The following is an 18,034-nucleotide window of genomic DNA, read 5'->3' on the forward strand; positions in this document are numbered from 1 at the left end:
TATCTTTTCCAGCTAGGACTCGTTTTTTTTCAGGGGCTCCACAATCTCCCAAAATAATAGCAGTAGTAGGGGACCAAATTGGGAACTGAGCATTCAAAATGACCTCTGAGCTCATACACAGGTTCTGACTCCCAGTCTTTCGCCCAAACCCTGCCCCCTCTCTGATCACCAACGCACTCCCCTGTCCTACTCCCTTCATTGGAACTCTTACATACGGAGATTGGGGTTCAAGACACCCTCACTTATAACAAAGTCCCTCCAAATAGGGTCAGGAAATTGCTCCAAAGCAGGCTTTCAGGAGCCAGTTAAAATTCCCATGACCCCCAAATCTACCTCCTTTTTTTGTCTGCTCCTTCTATGACCAGGCAAAAAGTTATTGTAAAGAGTGGCCAGACAGATATGGAGGCTACCCACACTACTCATCATACATACGACCTCGCCCTGATCCTGCTGCCATCTACAGGATCGGACATCTGCCTCTACATCCGGGACCCAGAGAATCCCAGGCAGGAAATGTACATCACTGGTAAACTCTACCATTGCTGCAAACCCAGACACCCACGATTAATATCAAAGAAAATCTATCCCGATTACCCAACCCCTGGAGATAGGTGAAGTAGAAGGGGTAATTAAACATTCCTCTAAGGTGTGTTTGACATCTTTGACATACCCTCTCCTAAATACTACAAACCTGTCTCCTGCTTCAGACTCTGACCTCGGCCTACTGGCTCCTTAACGCCACCCAGTGTGGCAGCTTTAGAGATGGCTGACTGCTGTGTTCCTCCTGGGACTAGCTCACAACTGCCTCTTATAGCTTCTTTGGTGACCCTGTCAAATAATCCTCCCTCCCCATTCACCAACTACAACGCTGAGCCTGGCGTCACCCCGACTTCCTTTTTTCATTATCAACCTCTTTGGCAATGACAAACTGTCTTAAGGCATCTGGGGCACGTTCCCTAGACTGCGACAAAACCATAACCTTAATACCTCATCTCAGTCCCAGCGGCCTCCCGTTCATATTACCCCGATTCTTCTTTGTGGTACTCAGGTCTACCCTCCTAGTTGGTCAGGAGTTTGCATCTAATATTTCTCTTCCCCAAGTTGGGGGTGATACATGGAGAAGATCCCTTACCAGTTGCGGTTGCGGACTCAATAGCTGCCGGACATAAAAGGGCAGTTCAAATCTTGTCTCTTCTAGCTGTCTCAGACATTAACTGCGGGTGTCGTCACTGCGAAGGAGGCACTGGCCACTTCTCTGGTTATGTATCGTCAGTTTTCTCCCAGATGATCCAGGACCTCCAATAGGTGGCCCAACCCATACTCACTCTTCAAGGGGAAATTGACTCCCTGACTGCGGTGGTAACCCAAAACTGCTACTGATGAAGACTAGCTCTTTAGACAGCTGGAAAAGGTGGTTTTTGCCTTGGGATGCTGCTTCTATGTTAATCAACCAGATATAGTAAAAACAAAATTCAACAACTTCAAACAGACCTCTGAAAAAACGTAAGGACAACTCAATGCCTCTAAACACTGGGCTTTTTGACCCTTCCTGACACCTCTCCTCATCTTTCTGCTTTTACGAATTGTACCCTCTTTTATCCACTTCTCCTCTGGCATTTCTCCAACGACAAATTTAAAAAAAAAAGTCTCTAATCAAACAACTAATTTGCTGTTACAGGACTACCAACCGCTAGCCACAAAGCCTGAGGCTCACGGCTACCTAGCATACCCTGCCGATAAGAACCCCGGACAGCAGAAAATAGTTCAAAGACCTCTCCGGCCTCAACATCAGCTCTTTCTAGTTCCTCCTCTTTTATATTGAACAAAAGATTAGAATGTTGGTAAACAGATGTCTTCCATCACCTGCCCCAAGGACCCTGAGACAGCAAGTTAACGTCATCAGTAGGCGCCAAGTTGAACTATAGTCCCTTTCTGCGCATGCGCTATATCCCCCAAAAGGCGGTCTTTCTTCCCGCCTGTTTTTTGCCTCCACCCTTGCTCACCTCCACCCTTCCCAGAGGCAATCACTCCATTCCCCTCCCCAGTAAACCTCTTAGAGTGATATCTGACCGGTGGAGTGACTTTGTGGCTTCCGACAGTGTCTTAGATCATAACAGGAAATAAGAAGGGACATTGGAACCTAGGTAAACTCAAGATGAGGGCTAAGGTCAGTTCTTGAATGCAGGATCTTCTGGAAGAGTTGCAAATAATTGTGAGCCTCCGAATGTGGGTCCTGGGACCAGAACTCATCCTCTGTAAGAGCAACACATACTCTTAACCAATGAGCCTTCTTCCCAGGTTCACCATCGCCAACCAATTCTAACGACCCCTCAATGCTGGATGAAATTCGAAGCCCCAAGAAGCAGGGCCCCAATGACTTCTCCCATCGATTCCTTCACTAATCTCTTTTTTAAATTACTTATTTATTCTATACGCGGATGCTTGAGTCTGTTTCCACCAAGTGAGCTGGCAGAGAATCAGGATTGGTGACGTGTGCCCTACTCCCGCTGAGCGATCTCACCCGCTCAACCCGGCAGCAGGGCAGAAGCCCCGCCCCGGTTTTGCGCCGCTGGATCAGCCCTAGGGGATCACCCCATATTGGGGCTCCACTCTAGCAGGCCAGCAGCACATCACCTTGGCGTCTGCAGAGGAATGAGGGTTTCCCTGTGGAAAGCAAGATACAAAGGCTCAAGGAGACCACAGAGTCCCTGGCATGCTTGGGATAGGATGAAGGGATCGAGGAGCTCTGGCCTTGGTGCCCAGGAACCTTCCCGGTTCCCCGGGAGAACACAGCCTAGGAGCCCGGCTGGGTGCATGGGGGCAGCGCCCTCTAGGCAGCGGAAGTGGTGCTGGCTGTACATCCGTCCCCGCCTCGTAGAGTTAGAAGACTGGCTGGTGCGGGGGAAAAATGCAAGGGAAAAGTCTTTGCATCAGGTAAAGCGAGCTGTGGGGCTCCGGGAGCAGCGCCCCAAGGTCTGGGGCCATGAACGCCAGTGGAGAGACAGACAGCTTCTCTGGATCAGTGCAAAGTAAGTGCTGGGTAGACGCAAATGGGGCCTGGCCCGGACCAGCCACCAGGCCCGGAGCCCCGGGGCTCTTGGGATCGAATCGGGGTGACGGCGCACCTTGCACTCCCGCCCCCGGTTGGTGTGCCAGGCAGGGAACCGCCCCGAACTCCTGCAGTACCCCCGGGAAGGCACGGCCCGGGGAAGCCACGCGGTGCAGACTGTCACCACCTCCCCGGACCGCCGGGTGGAGTTTGGGGCGCAGAGGAGAAAAAGAAAAAGTGGGGTGACCCAAGCCGACTGGTATGGAAACTTATGCCTCAGTGGCTGAGGTTGGAGCATCCCTTGAAGGGCTTGTGGGCAGGTTTGCAAAGCCATCTCTGCATTCAGTGTAGGGGATGATGTGGATGTGAAAGACCTGGCCAGGGTGGCTTGCACTGAGTTTGAAATTCAGTTATTTTCCTGACATCATATAAGCTATTAGTATCTCCATGTACCTTTATTCCCCAAAGTATGGGCCACGGACTGAACCGTGAAGCGGCCGGTGGCTGTTGGGTCCATTCCCTGCAGGTCTTCTAGGGTGGGGCCCTGAATCTCAGGTCTTCTCCTGCTACCTGGAGCCCCAGAAGTTTGAAAAGCCGTGGACAAGGTTCGAAAACACCCAAGTCAGTTTGCTAACTGCAGATATTATATAGCCATTGGCTCCCCAAACTTGCCTGGGTTTCCTCTGAACTCTGAACCCCAGTCTCCACCCCATGCGTCTCAGTGTCTTCCAGTGCTGTGGACCTAAGGTTGTGTTTTAAAGAGGGATGACCCCAGCAGATGACTTACTCCGGAATGGAAAATCAGCCTCCACATCAGATAATTTCATCTAAAATGATCCCAAGGAAGATTTGTCTCGCCCTTTTTTGGCAGATGGGAAACCCAGGGGTAACGGGCCTGTTGATAGCGACAGTTTCAGGGTGCTAAGAAAAGTCCCCATTGTGACTTGTTCCTTTCGTGAATACCAGAGCATAACATAGTATTGAAGCTCCTTCACCCTGGACCCCAGTCCCTCACTACCGTGAAGACACCTATGCAAATATGGCTTCTTTCCTCAGTGATTCCCTAGCCCTAGGGCAGTCCAGAGGAGGAGGGCCTTGTTCCTGCCGTCTGTTCATTTCTAAATCCCTTAGCAAGGTGACTTACAAAATGTCGCCCCCAGCATCACTGTCCTTGGGACGTCTACCACAGGACACCACAACACACAGATGCCTTGTCTTAATCCTGGAGGAGAGAGTCGAAACAGCTTATGATTTGCAGAAAATCGTTGTACGTCCATCATGTTACATGAATGTGGTTTTGTAGTATTTCATTTCACTGGTTACAGACGTTACTATACAATGTGTGGATATCACGGAGTGACATGGTGTCACACATGCTTACGTAGTACTATGTAGGGGAAAGATTAGCTTCACAATTTTAAGCAGAAATAGTAGAAAGAGGTTTTGCAATGTCCATGAAGGATACAATGGAAATATTATAATGAGGGTTTTTTTTTTTCTGGCAGTTCTTACTGTTTCTTCCAGACTTTTTTGGTGAGTTTTATTATACAAGAGAAAATTTAAGTTTTTATTTTTTAATTACTTGTAGATAGAAATGGGTATATGTTTGTGGTTACGAGTGCTCATGGAGGCCAGAAGAGGGCATCAGATCCCCTGGAGCTGGAGTTGGGGGGCTTGGTTGTCAGCCGCCTAGTGTGCTGTGCGTTCAGGGACCTGAACTCAAATCCTTGACAAGAGCAGTACATACTCTTATCTACTGAGCCTTCCCTACAACTCCACAAAAGAAAGTTTTAAGAATAAAAATTAAATTTCTCATGTTGAGACCCACTAATAAATTGATATCTATTTAACAAACTTTTTTTTACAGTACATTATACAGTACTTTCTTTTGCTGTTGTTCTGAGACAAGGGACTAGGTGCTTTGAACTGGCCGAGGCCCAAGAGGGCTCTTAAGACCCAGTCTTTCAGCCTCCACCTCTGGAGTGACTAGGACTGCATTACTGGCCTGTGTGCCTCTACTAGCCCATGTTTAGAAGGTTCTGGGCATCAAATTCAGGGCCTTGGGTATGCAAAGCCAGTACTCTACCAACTAAGCTGCATCTGAAGCTATATTACTTTCTAGTATAGAACCAGATATTGTATTAGATGCTTTGACAGTCTCAGTGCTGTATTGAGCAATGTTCTTTCACGGCTGTAGAAAAATGGTGCCCCTGTCAGGTAAGGATGAATTTATTCTACAAGTATCAGAAACCTGAAGTATACTCTTCTAACTGATTGATTCCAGGGTTTCATTCAGGGACCAGGGAAGTGAGAACAAGAATCAGGGATTCTGGAATTTTCCTCCTAGTTATAAAATGTCTGCAGAAGCACCGGTGTTGTATCTGCGTCCACATTTGCTCCCTATGTTGTGTGTGTGCTGAAGGAGTTCACACCATGGACCACCGTTGTGCCTGGTGGGTCTCAAGGTGATGATGGGGCACTTGGAAATGTGGTTGGAATGGAGGTAGTTTTCATCATGACCTTTCTGTTGGGGTAGGAGACAGCCTCGGGGCCTGGGAGGGACTGGGCACCCTGTACTTCAAAAGCCCTGTCTTCTCTACTGATTTTGGGAATGTGGACATGCCAGTGTGTGCATCCTTGTACACATGCGCATGGGGGCCAAAGGACACCTCTGGGTTGTTCTTCAGTCTCCATCCACCTTGTGTTTTGAGACAGGCTCTCTCCCTGGCCTGGGGCTTGCTGAGTAGGCTAGGCCACCTGGCCAGCAAGCCCTGGGACCCTCCTGCCTCTTCATCCTCCTTTTCTTTCTCTTCTTCCTCTTCTTCTTCCTCCTCCTCCTCTTCCCCTATGCTGAGATTACAAACACTCCTCACACCCAGCTTTTTACATGGACGGGTTCTAAAGATCGAACTGAGGGCCTCATCTTGTAAGGCAAGCAGTTTGTGGACTGTCTCCCCAGCCCCAAAGAATTTTCCTGTAAAACAAACCCCAAGCCCTCAGGAGCAGTCCCGAGGAACAGTAGTGCCTCACAGGACATGACTCTCGGGACACAGCTACTAGGATGGAATTTGGAGTAGGTATGCAAGAAGAAGCAATATAGACCATCCATTAGCCATGAATGCTTCCTGCCATGAAGCCGGTCTGCTTGGAATTAATCTGTTACTTTTCCTTTGTCCCATGAAGTCCCAGGAGGCACCACAGTGCTGGTAGAGCTGACACCGGACATCCACATCTGTGGCCTCTGTAAGCAGCAGTTCAGCAACCTGGATGCCTTTGTAGCCCACAAGCAGAGTGGCTGCCAGCTGACCACCACACCTGTGACAGCCCCCAGCACGGTCCAGTTTGTGTCAGAGGAGACAGTGCCTGCCACTCAGTCCCAGACCACCACAACGACCATCAGTTCAGAGACTCAGACTATCACAGGTACAGCAGGGACCGGGATGGGGAAGGATGGACAGATGAGGCTGGCTATATCCCCCACCTCTTCAGGGCCCATTAGGAAGGCCTGCTCAGGTCCTCTCCATCGCTGATTCATTATTATTGAGGATGTTGAGACAGTGTTTCTGGGGTGGGGTGTGCACGTGAGCCCTGTGTTTGCATCGGTGTGTGACCAAACAAAAACATATAGCCCTGGCTATCCTAGAACTCTCTTTCTGTAGACCAGGCTGGCCTTGAGCTCAGAGCTCTGTCTGCCTCTGCCTCCTGGTGGCTAGGATTCATTCTTTTTAACCAGCACCTCTGGGAAACAGCTGCCGGAGCAGTTCTGGAAGCTGCTAGTTCAGATTGTATGAGTAGTGAGAAATGTCACATGTTTAAGCAAGACAGAAACCGGGTTTCTAAGCCAAACCTCTGAATGCTGAGAACCAGGTCCTCAAAGATGTTTGGGGTGGGGTGTGCAGGTGAGCCCTGTGTTAGCATCGGTGTGTGACCAAACAAAAACATCATGTGAATTTCAGGTTTTATCTGGTCTTGATTTTTAAATCAGTACGTGAACATCTGTCTCCTCTCCTTACACACGCCCCTCTCTCCATGTAGTTTGTCAACATAAATTATAGAGGCTTCAAAAAGTTGAATATAGACAGTCAGGGTTGGGGTAGGGATAGGCATGTAATCCCAGCATTCAGAGGTGGAGGCAGGGGGATCAGGAGTTCAAGGTCATCTCTAGCTACGTAGTGAGTTCAGGGCCAGCCTGGGGGGAAATTAAGAAAAAAAATCTACAGAATGAAGCCATAAAGAGTTTGGGGTCTGAAGCTGGAAAGATCCCTCAGTGGTTAGGATGCTCTTACAGAGCACCCACTATGGGCTACTTACAAATGCCTGTAACACCAGCTCCTGGGGTTCCCTTCCCCTCCCCCAGCCTTTGAGGGCATCTGCACACAGGTGTGCACACACACATGTTGGCACACAGGTATACATAAATAAAGATAGAGTAACTCTTTTATGTTCTAGAGTGCATGTTATCCACACAGTGACAGATACACACACCCACACACACTTATCTGCATAAAATGAACAGACAGCAGCTTTAAAAAATGTAAGGAGCATATCTCCAATATGGTAGGTACTGTAGGAATTAGATGGTACAATCTTTCTTGACTGGACTACCCTGCCCAGAGGAAGAGAATCATAAATGTGACCGTCATCGAGCTTACTTTCTTTCCAGAACAACAGTCTAAAGATGAGCATGTTAAGAAAAAGTTTGCAACTCACGAATGTAACCATCCTTCCTATATAAAAAGTATCAAAAAACCAACAAGAGTAGCAGGAGAGAAGCAAGTGGAAGAGTCAGTAGAAGACAGCAGATGACACACAAGGGTATGCTGAGCACATGGGGGTAATGGCCCCCCAGGATGAGAGCAAGGCTGATTACAACTAGGCATATATGTTCTGTATACGAAAACTTCTGTGCCCTGGACCATTTTGTGATATCTTTTAAATTTTAATTCTTCAATTTTAAATCTCAGTTTTTAAAACTTCCTGGAATACTAGGCAGAAGAGATGGCTCAGAGGGCAAAGGTGCCTGAGGACTTAAGTTTGAGCTTGGCAAAAGGTAGAACCAGTCCCAAGGTTGGCTTCCGACCTCCACATACATGCGCTATCATGTGTGTGTGCACATGGGTACACACGCAGATAAATAAATGTCATAGAATTAATAAAGTACACTTAAATGCCTTTAATGGATCTGTTTCTAAGTATCCTGCAAAACTCGACAGCAGATGAAAGCTGTTCATTACGGTTTATACTGTATAAAAAGTCAAGGCATTATATGTAACCATCAGGAGAGAGATGGGCAAACTATGTCAGACATGTCTACAATACCTGAGCCTCAGAAAGAGGACCAGGTCTGTGTGGATGGTAGGAAGTGTGTGCGTGGAAGAGTGTTAATAAAAGCTTCCAGGACAGAAAGCAAAATCAATGAGTGTCTATCGAGGATTCTGAGGGCATAGCACGGACTGTGGTAACGTGGAAAAATCATGTACAAAGCGGCTGTTCTGTGGGTCTGCCAGTGTGTGCCCCAACATTCATGCCATATCACACATGCAGACACAAGAGGACAACCTTAGAGTTGGTTCTCTCCACTGTGTGAGTCTTGGGGATCGAACTCAGGTCGTCAGGCTTGACCGCAAGCATCTTTACCAGCTGAACCACCTCAACAGCCCAGATGTTCTTTCTCAGTTTTTGAGAGTTCACTGGCTCAACAAAATACATCAATACGCCTGACCGAGTCTACAGGCTTCTTCTAGCTTCCTCTCAGAGAACATTTGCCAGCTAGATCCACTGATGCTGAGGAACAGCCAGCTTCCACTTTATAAACTATTCGTGTGCCGTTTAAAACTTGGGGCATGAAGGCAGGAGAGGAGGCTTGGTGGCTAAAAGCACTGGCTGCTCTTGCAGAGGACCTGAGTTCAGTTTCCAGTGCCCTCCCTCTGGCTTTTCAAAGGCGTTTCGAGAACATGGCGCACACTTAAGCTCACACACACACATGCACCAACCTGGCGCACATCCGACACTTGGGCCCACACACGTGCACATAAGACAGTTTGGGGCAGTAGCAGAATTTCACAAGTATTTTTAATGCTCCCAACATTTGTGTCCAGATAGTTTTTAGTACAGGAAAATAAATCTTCAAGGAAGTAATCAAGAAAATGGAGAGACAGGAAGTCACTTTGGAAGTGGCCTTCTGAGACCTGCTGTGACCTGTTTGTATCTCAGCTAGATAAGGACAAACTACCTGTGGGAAGAAGCATGTCCAGGAAGATCCCACGGATCCATGGATGCCCTGAACCGAGTGTTTGGTCCCTTTTCCTCAAGGGCATCTCCCTGAAGAGATTTTGACCTCCTGACTTCAAAACACAAAGCCCCAGTAAGAGTTGTGGGGGACTCAGCCACGTGGAGGCTCTGAGCGGCATATGGCCGGAGGCCTTTGCAAGTCTGTGCGTTTTGTTTATCTGCTCCCTCCGCTGTAAATGCCTTTCCCAGCTTTGCCTGGCTGATGTCACCTGTTGACAAGTGACAGTCTACACACAGGCTCTGGCTTCCCTAGCACCAGCATGCCCTCCACATGTGCAGCACAGTGAACTCCTTGCGGTTTCTCCAGTGAGCCCCATTTCTTAGCACCCTAGAGTCCTGGCAGGAGGTGTTCCTCTGCCTGGAACTCATTTCATTCTTATGCTTATATCTGGGCTTAGCTTGGAGGCATTTTCTCAAAAAGCATTTTACACACACACACACACACACACACACACACACACCCTCTAAGGCCAGGTCATTTCCCCAGGTGAAATGGTCACTGGAGAAGCTGAGTCCAGGTCCACCCATGTCTGCTCCAAGAGTCTTAGACTCTGCACACTCAGCGTCAACAGTGACAGTGACCTCAGATGGGAGAATTTGTTACTTCTTGAATCCAAACAGCTTAAATGTCTCCTCCATGCGAAGCTGACCCCACAACCAAATAGCAGACTCCCCTTCACCTCCTCTGAGCCTGCAGCTGCCCTGTGGGTTTGCACAGCAGCCAGCCCTGGGATCTTCTTGGTACCCAGTTCAGGAATGGTGCAGACAACAACATAAGCCCTAGAGACAGACTCCAACTCTTATATCCCACCGCAGTCTGATGGCTCTGGCCACAGCCAGACTTCTTCATGCCTGGGCTGCCACAGGAATTCTGTAATAGTCCACTAGAGGGCAGGAATGTCTGTTGGGGGCATTGTTCAAGGTGTAGAGTCTAACATGTGCTAACCTCAAGTGTCTAAGAGACTTAGCTGCCCCTCTTCAAATAACGAAATAGGTAGTCTTGCCCACAATCTCTGGACTCCACACTGACCCCACCACCAGTTTGGGCTTAGCTGTTCTGTTAGCTGTCAGTTCCGAGTCCCATCTGTAGATCAGGGTCCTTGGGGAACTTATTAGACACCAGCACCCAGGCAGCACCTCAGAAGGAATCAGGATTTCTGGGGCAGGGACTCCAACATCGGTGTGCTAAGTTCTCAGGGGACCCACATCTCTGGCAGGTTGGGTTTATTCTGCTTACACTTCCACATTGGTGTCCATCATCAAAGGAAGTCAGGACAGGAACTCACACAGGGCAGGAACCTGGAGGCAGGAGCTGATGCAGAGGCCATGGAGGAGTGCTGCTGACTGGCTTGCTCCTCGTGGCTTGCTCAACCCGCTTTCACTTAGAACAGTGATTCTCAACCTGTGGGTCTCGACCCCTTTGGGGGATTGAACTGCCTTTATAGGGATCACGTAAGACCACCGGAAAGCATGTATCTATATCACAGAACTAGCAAAATTACAGTTATGAAGTAGCAATGAAAATAATTTTATGGTTGGGGGTCACCACAACATGGGGAAGTGTATTAATTAAAGGGTCACACATTAGGAAGGTTGAGAACCACTGGTATAGAACCTGGGATAAGCTAGGCCCTCTCACATCATTCAGTAATTAGGAAAATGCCCAACAGCCTTGCCTACACCTAGTCCTATGGAAGCACCTTCTCAGTTGTCACTCCTTCCTCTGATGACTCCAGCCTGTGTCGAGTTGACATAAAACTTGCCAGTACAACCGACCCATTGTCAACTCGACAAGCTTATCGCCTTTCAGTTAGAACCTTCCATTTACCATTTATCCCCAAGATGACATGCTAACATTAACATCACAATATAAAGCATAAACAACATTAAAAGTCCTTATGAATTCAAACACAATAAATGTTCAGTCCAGTCTCTTTAAAATCACCAGTTTCTTTAAAAATCCCAAATCACTCTTAAAAGGTCACATCTGTCAGCTGTGGGCTCCTGTTAAAATCAAAATTAAGTTGAATTCTTTAAGAGTGAAAAATCGGTACATAGTCACAATCTGAACAAAGCAAAACCAAACTCCAACAGTGCCAATTACTCGGCGTTCAATAATCTGGGACTCACTCACGATCTGACTCCTCTGAGGGGTTTCGGATGCTTCTCCAGCTCCGCCCTCTGCAGCACACACAGCTTGCCTTCCAGACTCCGACTGGCTCCACTCCACTGCTGCTGCTGGCCTTAGTGGTCATCCCATGGCAATAGCATCTCCAAAACTGCTGGCCCCTTGCTTCGACTGAGCTGCACTTTCGCCAGTAATCTCTCCTGGAGTCTCTTCAGGGATTCCAGCCCTGTCAGACAGTGCCAAGCCTCAGCTGCTCTCCATGAGCCCTTTATACCTTCAAAACAAGAACCATCTGGTGATTCTTACACTACCAAGTCCAGCTGCCATCGTAAAGTACAACCTTGGCCATGTGTGGAGCACAGCTTCTGTGTGCTGACTTTCAAGAAACACATTCCGGGCAATTTTACCTTAATGATGCTGGCGTCTTGTTAATCACCGCTAACTTCTCAGCTCACCGTCCCAGCAAAACAAAGGTTTCACTTTAGTGGTTCTGTTCTCTTGTTGATCACTGCTGATTCTTGGGCTGGAGAGATGGATCAGCAGTTCAGAGCACTGACTGCTCTTTCAGAGGTCCTAAGCTCAATTCCTAGCATCCACGTGGTGGCTCACAACCATCTGTAATGAGATCCGATGCCCTCTTCTGGTGTGTCTGAAAACAGTGACAGTGTACTCACAGCTGATTTCTTTAGTCCCAGCTAACCAGAACCACAGACTCTTCACACAAATGGCCAGTTAGAGTCTTTGCTTCCCTCTGAGACTTCTTGAGCCAGGCCTCCATCTTCTGCACTGCTCTGAACATCCTTATCCTCCAAGCTCCTACAGAACCTCTCACTGAGCTCTCCACACTAATGGCTTTCCTAGGCCAAAGTTCCAGAGTCCTTCCAAAAGCATGTCAGGTCTGTCACAGCAATACTGCATTATCGTACTACCAACTTATCTTAGGGTTACTGATTCTGTCCTCACAGAACACCATGACCAGAACAATTTAGGGAGGAAAAGATTGATTTGGCTTACACTTCCACATCACTGTTCATCATAGAAGGAAGTCAGGACAGTAACCTGGAGGCAGGAGCTGATGCAGAAGTCATGCTGTATACCCAGACAGGCTGATCCAAGCAGTGGCTGTCATACCCAGCAGGGGTCATTTAGAATGCTTTTTAGAACACAGATCCATGGAGACACCTGCAGATGTCTGGATTCAGTAGGTCTTGGATTCAGGCTGAGAACCTGCCATGGTCATGAGTCCTGAGGGCTCCTCTGCTTCCAGCTGGGACCAGGCCCTGAACATACGCCCATGAGCAGGAGCACGCAGGCCGGTGAACTGCCCAGAGACTGGTCTTGAAGAGGGAACACTGGTGGTCAGAACTGGACAGCTGATTTTAAGCAGTCAGGCATCTCAGGACATTTTCCTTTGAGAATAGTGGAGGCTGGGTTTGCTCACTTGTCGAAAGCTGTCAGAAGTCAAGTGTCATCTGACATGAATCAGTGACAGTCCTGAGGATGCAGAAAGGTGCAGGTGGGCACACCTGGGCAAGCTAGAGATCAGAGTGTGTGTAAGAAATGTGATAGAGGAGGAAGAGTCTGAAGAGATGCATGCTGCCATTAAGCCTGGTTCTTCCTCCCAGCCCTGTGCTCCCAGAAATAAAACTCAGACTCAAAATATATTTACAGGTACCTTGGCCATATAGCTAGGCTCTATTCTGAATAGATCATAACCAAAATAACCCAGTTACTTTACCTACATTCTGCTGCTGGCCGGTTACCTGTGCTCAGGTACCATGAGTCCCTCTTGTCACCTTTTCAGTAACCCTCCCGCCTTCTCTCTCCCACAATTCTTTCTCCTCCCAGATGTCTTGCCTCTCTTTCCCTCCTAAGCCATAGGCTACAGGCTGTTTAATGAGCAGGTGATGCATCCATACGACACACAGGATATTCTCTGTACAGGTGCATGGTGGTAGGTGATTCCGGCGTGCACGGTCTTCACTTGTTTTTCATTTGTCTATGTGTATGTATGTGTGCCTGTGTGAGTTTATGCTATGTGCATACCTCTGGAGTTACGCATGGTGGTGAGCTGCCTCGTGACTGATGCAAACCAAATGCAGGTCCTCGGCAAGAACAGCCCTGGTGCTCTTAATCACGGAGCCACCTCTCCAACCCCTCTTGGGATCATTTTTAAAGGGGTTCACATGGGCTCCGTATGGGTAATTGGTCTATCTCCATGACGAACCCAGAACAGGATGCTGTGGGCACTGGAGGTGAGGGTGGGAACGATGATGTGATTTAAAGACAAAAATCGAACCAGGGCGGCTGCCCTTCAAGAAAACCCTCCAGAGGAGAAGGAGGAAGAAGAGGAGGAGGAGGAGGAAACCACATGTTAAAATCAATGCGTAAAAAGCTAGAGAGATGGCTCGGTGGTTAAGAGCCCTTGCTGCCCTTACAGAGGACAAGAGTTCAAGTCCCAGCACACATATGGTGGTTCACAGCTATCTGCAATTCCCATCCCAGGGTATCCAATGCCTTCTTATGATACACAAGAGTACCGGACAGACACATGACACCCAGACAGACACACAGCCAGGCAAAACACTCATATGCATAGAATATAAATAAATCTTCTTTAACAACAAGGGTTCAGGACACCACACTGCTGGGTTGTGGCCTCTACTTAGATTTCTCTTTACTGTGACAGTTTCTTAGGCTTCCTTTTCAATGACCCCCGTGGTTTCTGGGGTGAAGTATTTTGCTGAACTCTTCTCAGTCGGAATTTATCTACTGTGTGTCTTGTGTAGCTGGGTCTGTGGTTTTGGAGGGGAATGACCTACAGTACAGATTTCTTTGGCAGAGCTAAGTAGGGATTGCAGGTCTGGGTTCATTTAAAAAAAACAAAAACAGGGAGGACGGCTGCTGCATGCTTGAGGTCCGAGGCTCGGAGCAGGCAATGATGGCTCTCAGGACCATCACGGGTCCACCTTGCCTGGTCCTGATGAACATAGTCTGCATTGACTCTCATTTGGAACTAGGCCTCCCATGGGCAAGCACTATCTTAGTAAAGGAGACCTTTGCAAGCCCTACACTAAGAACATAGTTCACAAAGTGAGCACAAATATATATATACACGCATGTGTATTAAATAGCATATATTATATTATACATAATAACTATATAATTATATATTATATAATACATGTAACATGTATAATATATTCTATAATATATATTGATGTATTTATACATACTATATAAATGTTAAATCTATACTATATAATTTTATGTATATACACACACACACACACACATATATATATATACAAAAAAAATTCAAGACTACTTTTTTTGTTTTGTTTTGTTTTTTTGTTTTTTTTTGTTTGTTTGTTTTTTTGAGACAGGGTTTCTCTGTGTAGCCCTGGCTGTCCTGGAACTCACTCTGTAGACCAGGCTGGCTTCGAACTCAGAAATCCACCTGCCTCTGCCTCCCAAGTGCTGGGATTAAAGGTGTGCGCCACCACTGCCCAGCCAACTTCTTATTTTTTGTAATGACATCTTATTTGATGTTTTGGTTTGACTTGTTTGTGTTTATATTTTTTTGTTTCCTTTTCCCTCCAAATTGCAAGTATGTCTGTGCCATACTGCCTTTTGTGCATCCGCCTACACAGTTAGCAATGTCTACACGGGGTCAGTTTTAAGGACTTTACTGCCAAGAGATCTGAAGCCGGGGCTTCAGCGATGGCTCAGCACTTAAGAGTTCTTCCTGCTAAATCATGAGGGCAGGAGTTTGGACCCCAGCACACTCCAACTCTTAGCAATGGCCTCTGGCCTCTGCATGCATACACACTCCAGCTCAGGCACTTGATTTTCGAATGAAGAAGGAAGTTCTTCCCACAGACGTGCTCCCGTGCCTCATTAGCCGGAGTGAATTATATCTGTCGTCCTGTGGGAATTCATAAGCTCTGTACTCTTCAGTTTCAGCTCCAGAGTTCGTCTTTGAACATGGCTACCAAACGTACCTGCCCACGGAAAGCAATGATAACCAGACAGCCACCGTGATTGCTCTCCCAGCCAAGTCACGAACCAAAAAGCCCACAGCGCCCTCAGCTCAGAAGAGACTCGGCTGCTGCTATCCCGGTAAAAGGGGCGCCCTGCATCGCATGTGCAGAAGGGGGTTCTTCTTAGGATTTGTTTTAATGTGTAGATCAAGCAGACCTGGAATTCACTATATAGCTTCCGTGGGCTCTGAACTCATGATCGCCCTGCCTCAGTTTCCAAGTGTTGGGATTAGAGCCAGCATGCCCGGCGTCTTTGAAATTTCTTGTTTTGTTTTTTTCTTAAGGTTTATGAATGCTTTGACTGCTCATAGTCTACACCTTACATGTGTCTGGTGCCCACCGGTCAGAAGAGGGCATCAGATGCCCTGGCATTAGAGTTACAGGTGGATGTGAGCCTCTGGGTGGGTGCTGACAACTGAACCTGGGCTCTCTGGAAGAGTAGCCAGTGCTCTAACTGCTACACCATCTCCAGTCCCCAGTGACCCAGTTCTCCTGAGTCTTTAGTCTCCCATAAACAGGGGAGTCAAGCATTTGTCTGTCTCATTCTTTTACGAGAACATCTTTCTAGCCTATGGGCCATGTGGTAAAGTGTGAGTCCGTGAGTCCCTCTGCTGGCTCCCTGTGTTTTTTGAGGTTATGCCAAACCAATGCTTTCCCGTGTCAGGCACAGGGCATCATGTCTTTCCTGCGTTGCTAGCCATCTCCGCATGGTGAGGGAAGTCTCTGCCACCTCAGTTCCCTCTGAACTTATTTCCCTTGGCTTTTTCAGGTTGCCAGTTCAAGACTGCCTATGGCATGAAGGACATGGAGCGACACCTGAAGATCCACACTGGTAAGTAACAGATGGTCGTTAGCTAGGGTACCCTGAATACCCAGCCAGGGAGAAGCTGGGGACCTAGAGATGTCAGACATGTGACAAGGCCCAAGCCTCACAGAGAGCAAAGGAACATGGTTACAGAGTAAATAAAGATACTGTTTGTACGTGTGATTCGGGCAGAAACATCTAAAGTAATAAAAACCCAGCAGTGGGTAAGTAAGGGCTAGCCAGAGGGCGGGGAACTGCCACGGCCATGTGAGAACTGGTCTGCCTTACGTAATTCATTAGCATCAGATACAGATGGCTTCCATGCAGGAGACGATGGAGACGTCAATGTCTGTGTGTGCAGAACACGTTAGGAGAGAGAGAAAAGAATTTTTTTTTCAGTGCTGAGGATCGAAACAGAGGATATACGTGCTTTGATTTGGTTGGTTCTATTTGATTTGTTGTTGCTGTTGATTGCTTATTTTAGAAAAGATCTCACGGTGTAGCATAGAACTCACTGTATAACTTAGGCTTGCTTCTGACTCTTCATACCCTGCCTCATGGGGGGGCGGGGTCAGGAAGAGTAGTGTTCATGCATCTGCTCTCTTTTCCTGTGACGCAAAGGATGCTCGGAATCTTTGCAGTATCAAAAGGGGAGCAGAATGTGATTTATTCTAGAACAGGAGAAAAGGCCAGAAAGATGGCTCAGCGGACAAACTCAGAGCACCAAGCCTGAGTTCAAGTCCTGGGGTGGACATGGTAGAAGGAAAGAACTGAGTTTGGAGCATTGTTCTCCGACCTCCATGTGCAGTTTTTGACCCACATGCCCAAGTGTGAGCGCGTGTGCGTACACACACACACACACATACACACACACATACACACACACACATTTTAAGGAAATCAAACTTTTAAAGGAGAGTGGCACATCAATGCATAGGAAAGGGGACATGAAGATTGAGGTGTTTTCATTTTCTTCATATCCTTTTTAGATCCTCAGGAGATTGCTTTCAGGGAACCCCCTCTCCCCAAAGACGCCAGGAACTAAAGATGTTCACATCCTTAGAGGAGATGAAGTCGCATCTGCACAGTTCCCACATTCGCCCTCCCAGACGCTCTGCTCTGCAGACGGCTGACCCTTCCTGCCAGAATGCCAACCCCACACAGAGAGCACCCGCGCGCTCTTCTCTGTGAAGTTATTGCTTATACTTCAGATATCATTTGATCTGCAGCCGGTTGAATGCACAGATGCAAGGCCCTGTAGGCACAGAGACCAGCTTGTGTGTCGTCATGGGTTCCAGATGTTTTGTCTTGCTGCCGGGCAACTTTAGAGCACATCTGAGAGGTGCCTGGTCACGTGACACGGGGGTGTAAATTCAAAAGAGAAGTGTGCAGAAGTGAGGGGTGACAGGTCCCCTCATGTTTCGATGGCTGTGGCCCTGAGTGGCAGTGGGGTCACCAGTCCTGTCCACTAGACCTCACCCTGTCAGGTCACGTGGATTTATTCTAATTTCTCAAATACTAACTTTCATAACGAAGCAGTCACTCTCCCCGTATGGGCCCATTAAGTAAATTACACTCATCGTCCATGACAGTTGGGAAAACTAGATTAGAATATAAACAGAGGTATGTGTGTTCGCTAATTACTGTTGTGAGAGGTTCAACCAATGCCACGGAAGGAAGGAAGGAAGGAAGGAAGGAAGGAAGGAAGGAAGGAAGGA

General features: G+C 47.7%; 1 protein-coding gene across 2 annotated transcripts in view; it reads left to right on the plus strand.

Moving 5' to 3' along the window:
• Positions 1 to 2,561: 2,561 nt before the first annotated feature.
• Positions 2,562 to 18,034, plus strand: part of Zfp64 (ZFP64 zinc finger protein) — a 64,313-nt gene continuing 48,840 nt past the window's right edge. For both annotated transcript variants that reach the window (XM_028769562.1, XM_028769561.1), the window contains exons 1-4: positions 2,562 to 3,029; positions 6,233 to 6,472; positions 15,429 to 15,590; positions 16,281 to 16,343. In XM_028769562.1, coding sequence (XP_028625395.1) covers positions 2,984 to 3,029; positions 6,233 to 6,472; positions 15,429 to 15,590; positions 16,281 to 16,343 — 511 coding nt within the window. In that variant the 5' untranslated portion in view covers positions 2,562 to 2,983. The remainder of the gene's footprint in view (positions 3,030 to 6,232; positions 6,473 to 15,428; positions 15,591 to 16,280; positions 16,344 to 18,034) is intronic.

Source organism: Grammomys surdaster, unplaced genomic scaffold (assembly GCF_004785775.1).
Source record: "Grammomys surdaster isolate TR1022 unplaced genomic scaffold, NIH_TR_1.0 193, whole genome shotgun sequence".
Classification (NCBI taxonomy): domain Eukaryota; kingdom Metazoa; phylum Chordata; class Mammalia; order Rodentia; family Muridae; genus Grammomys; species Grammomys surdaster.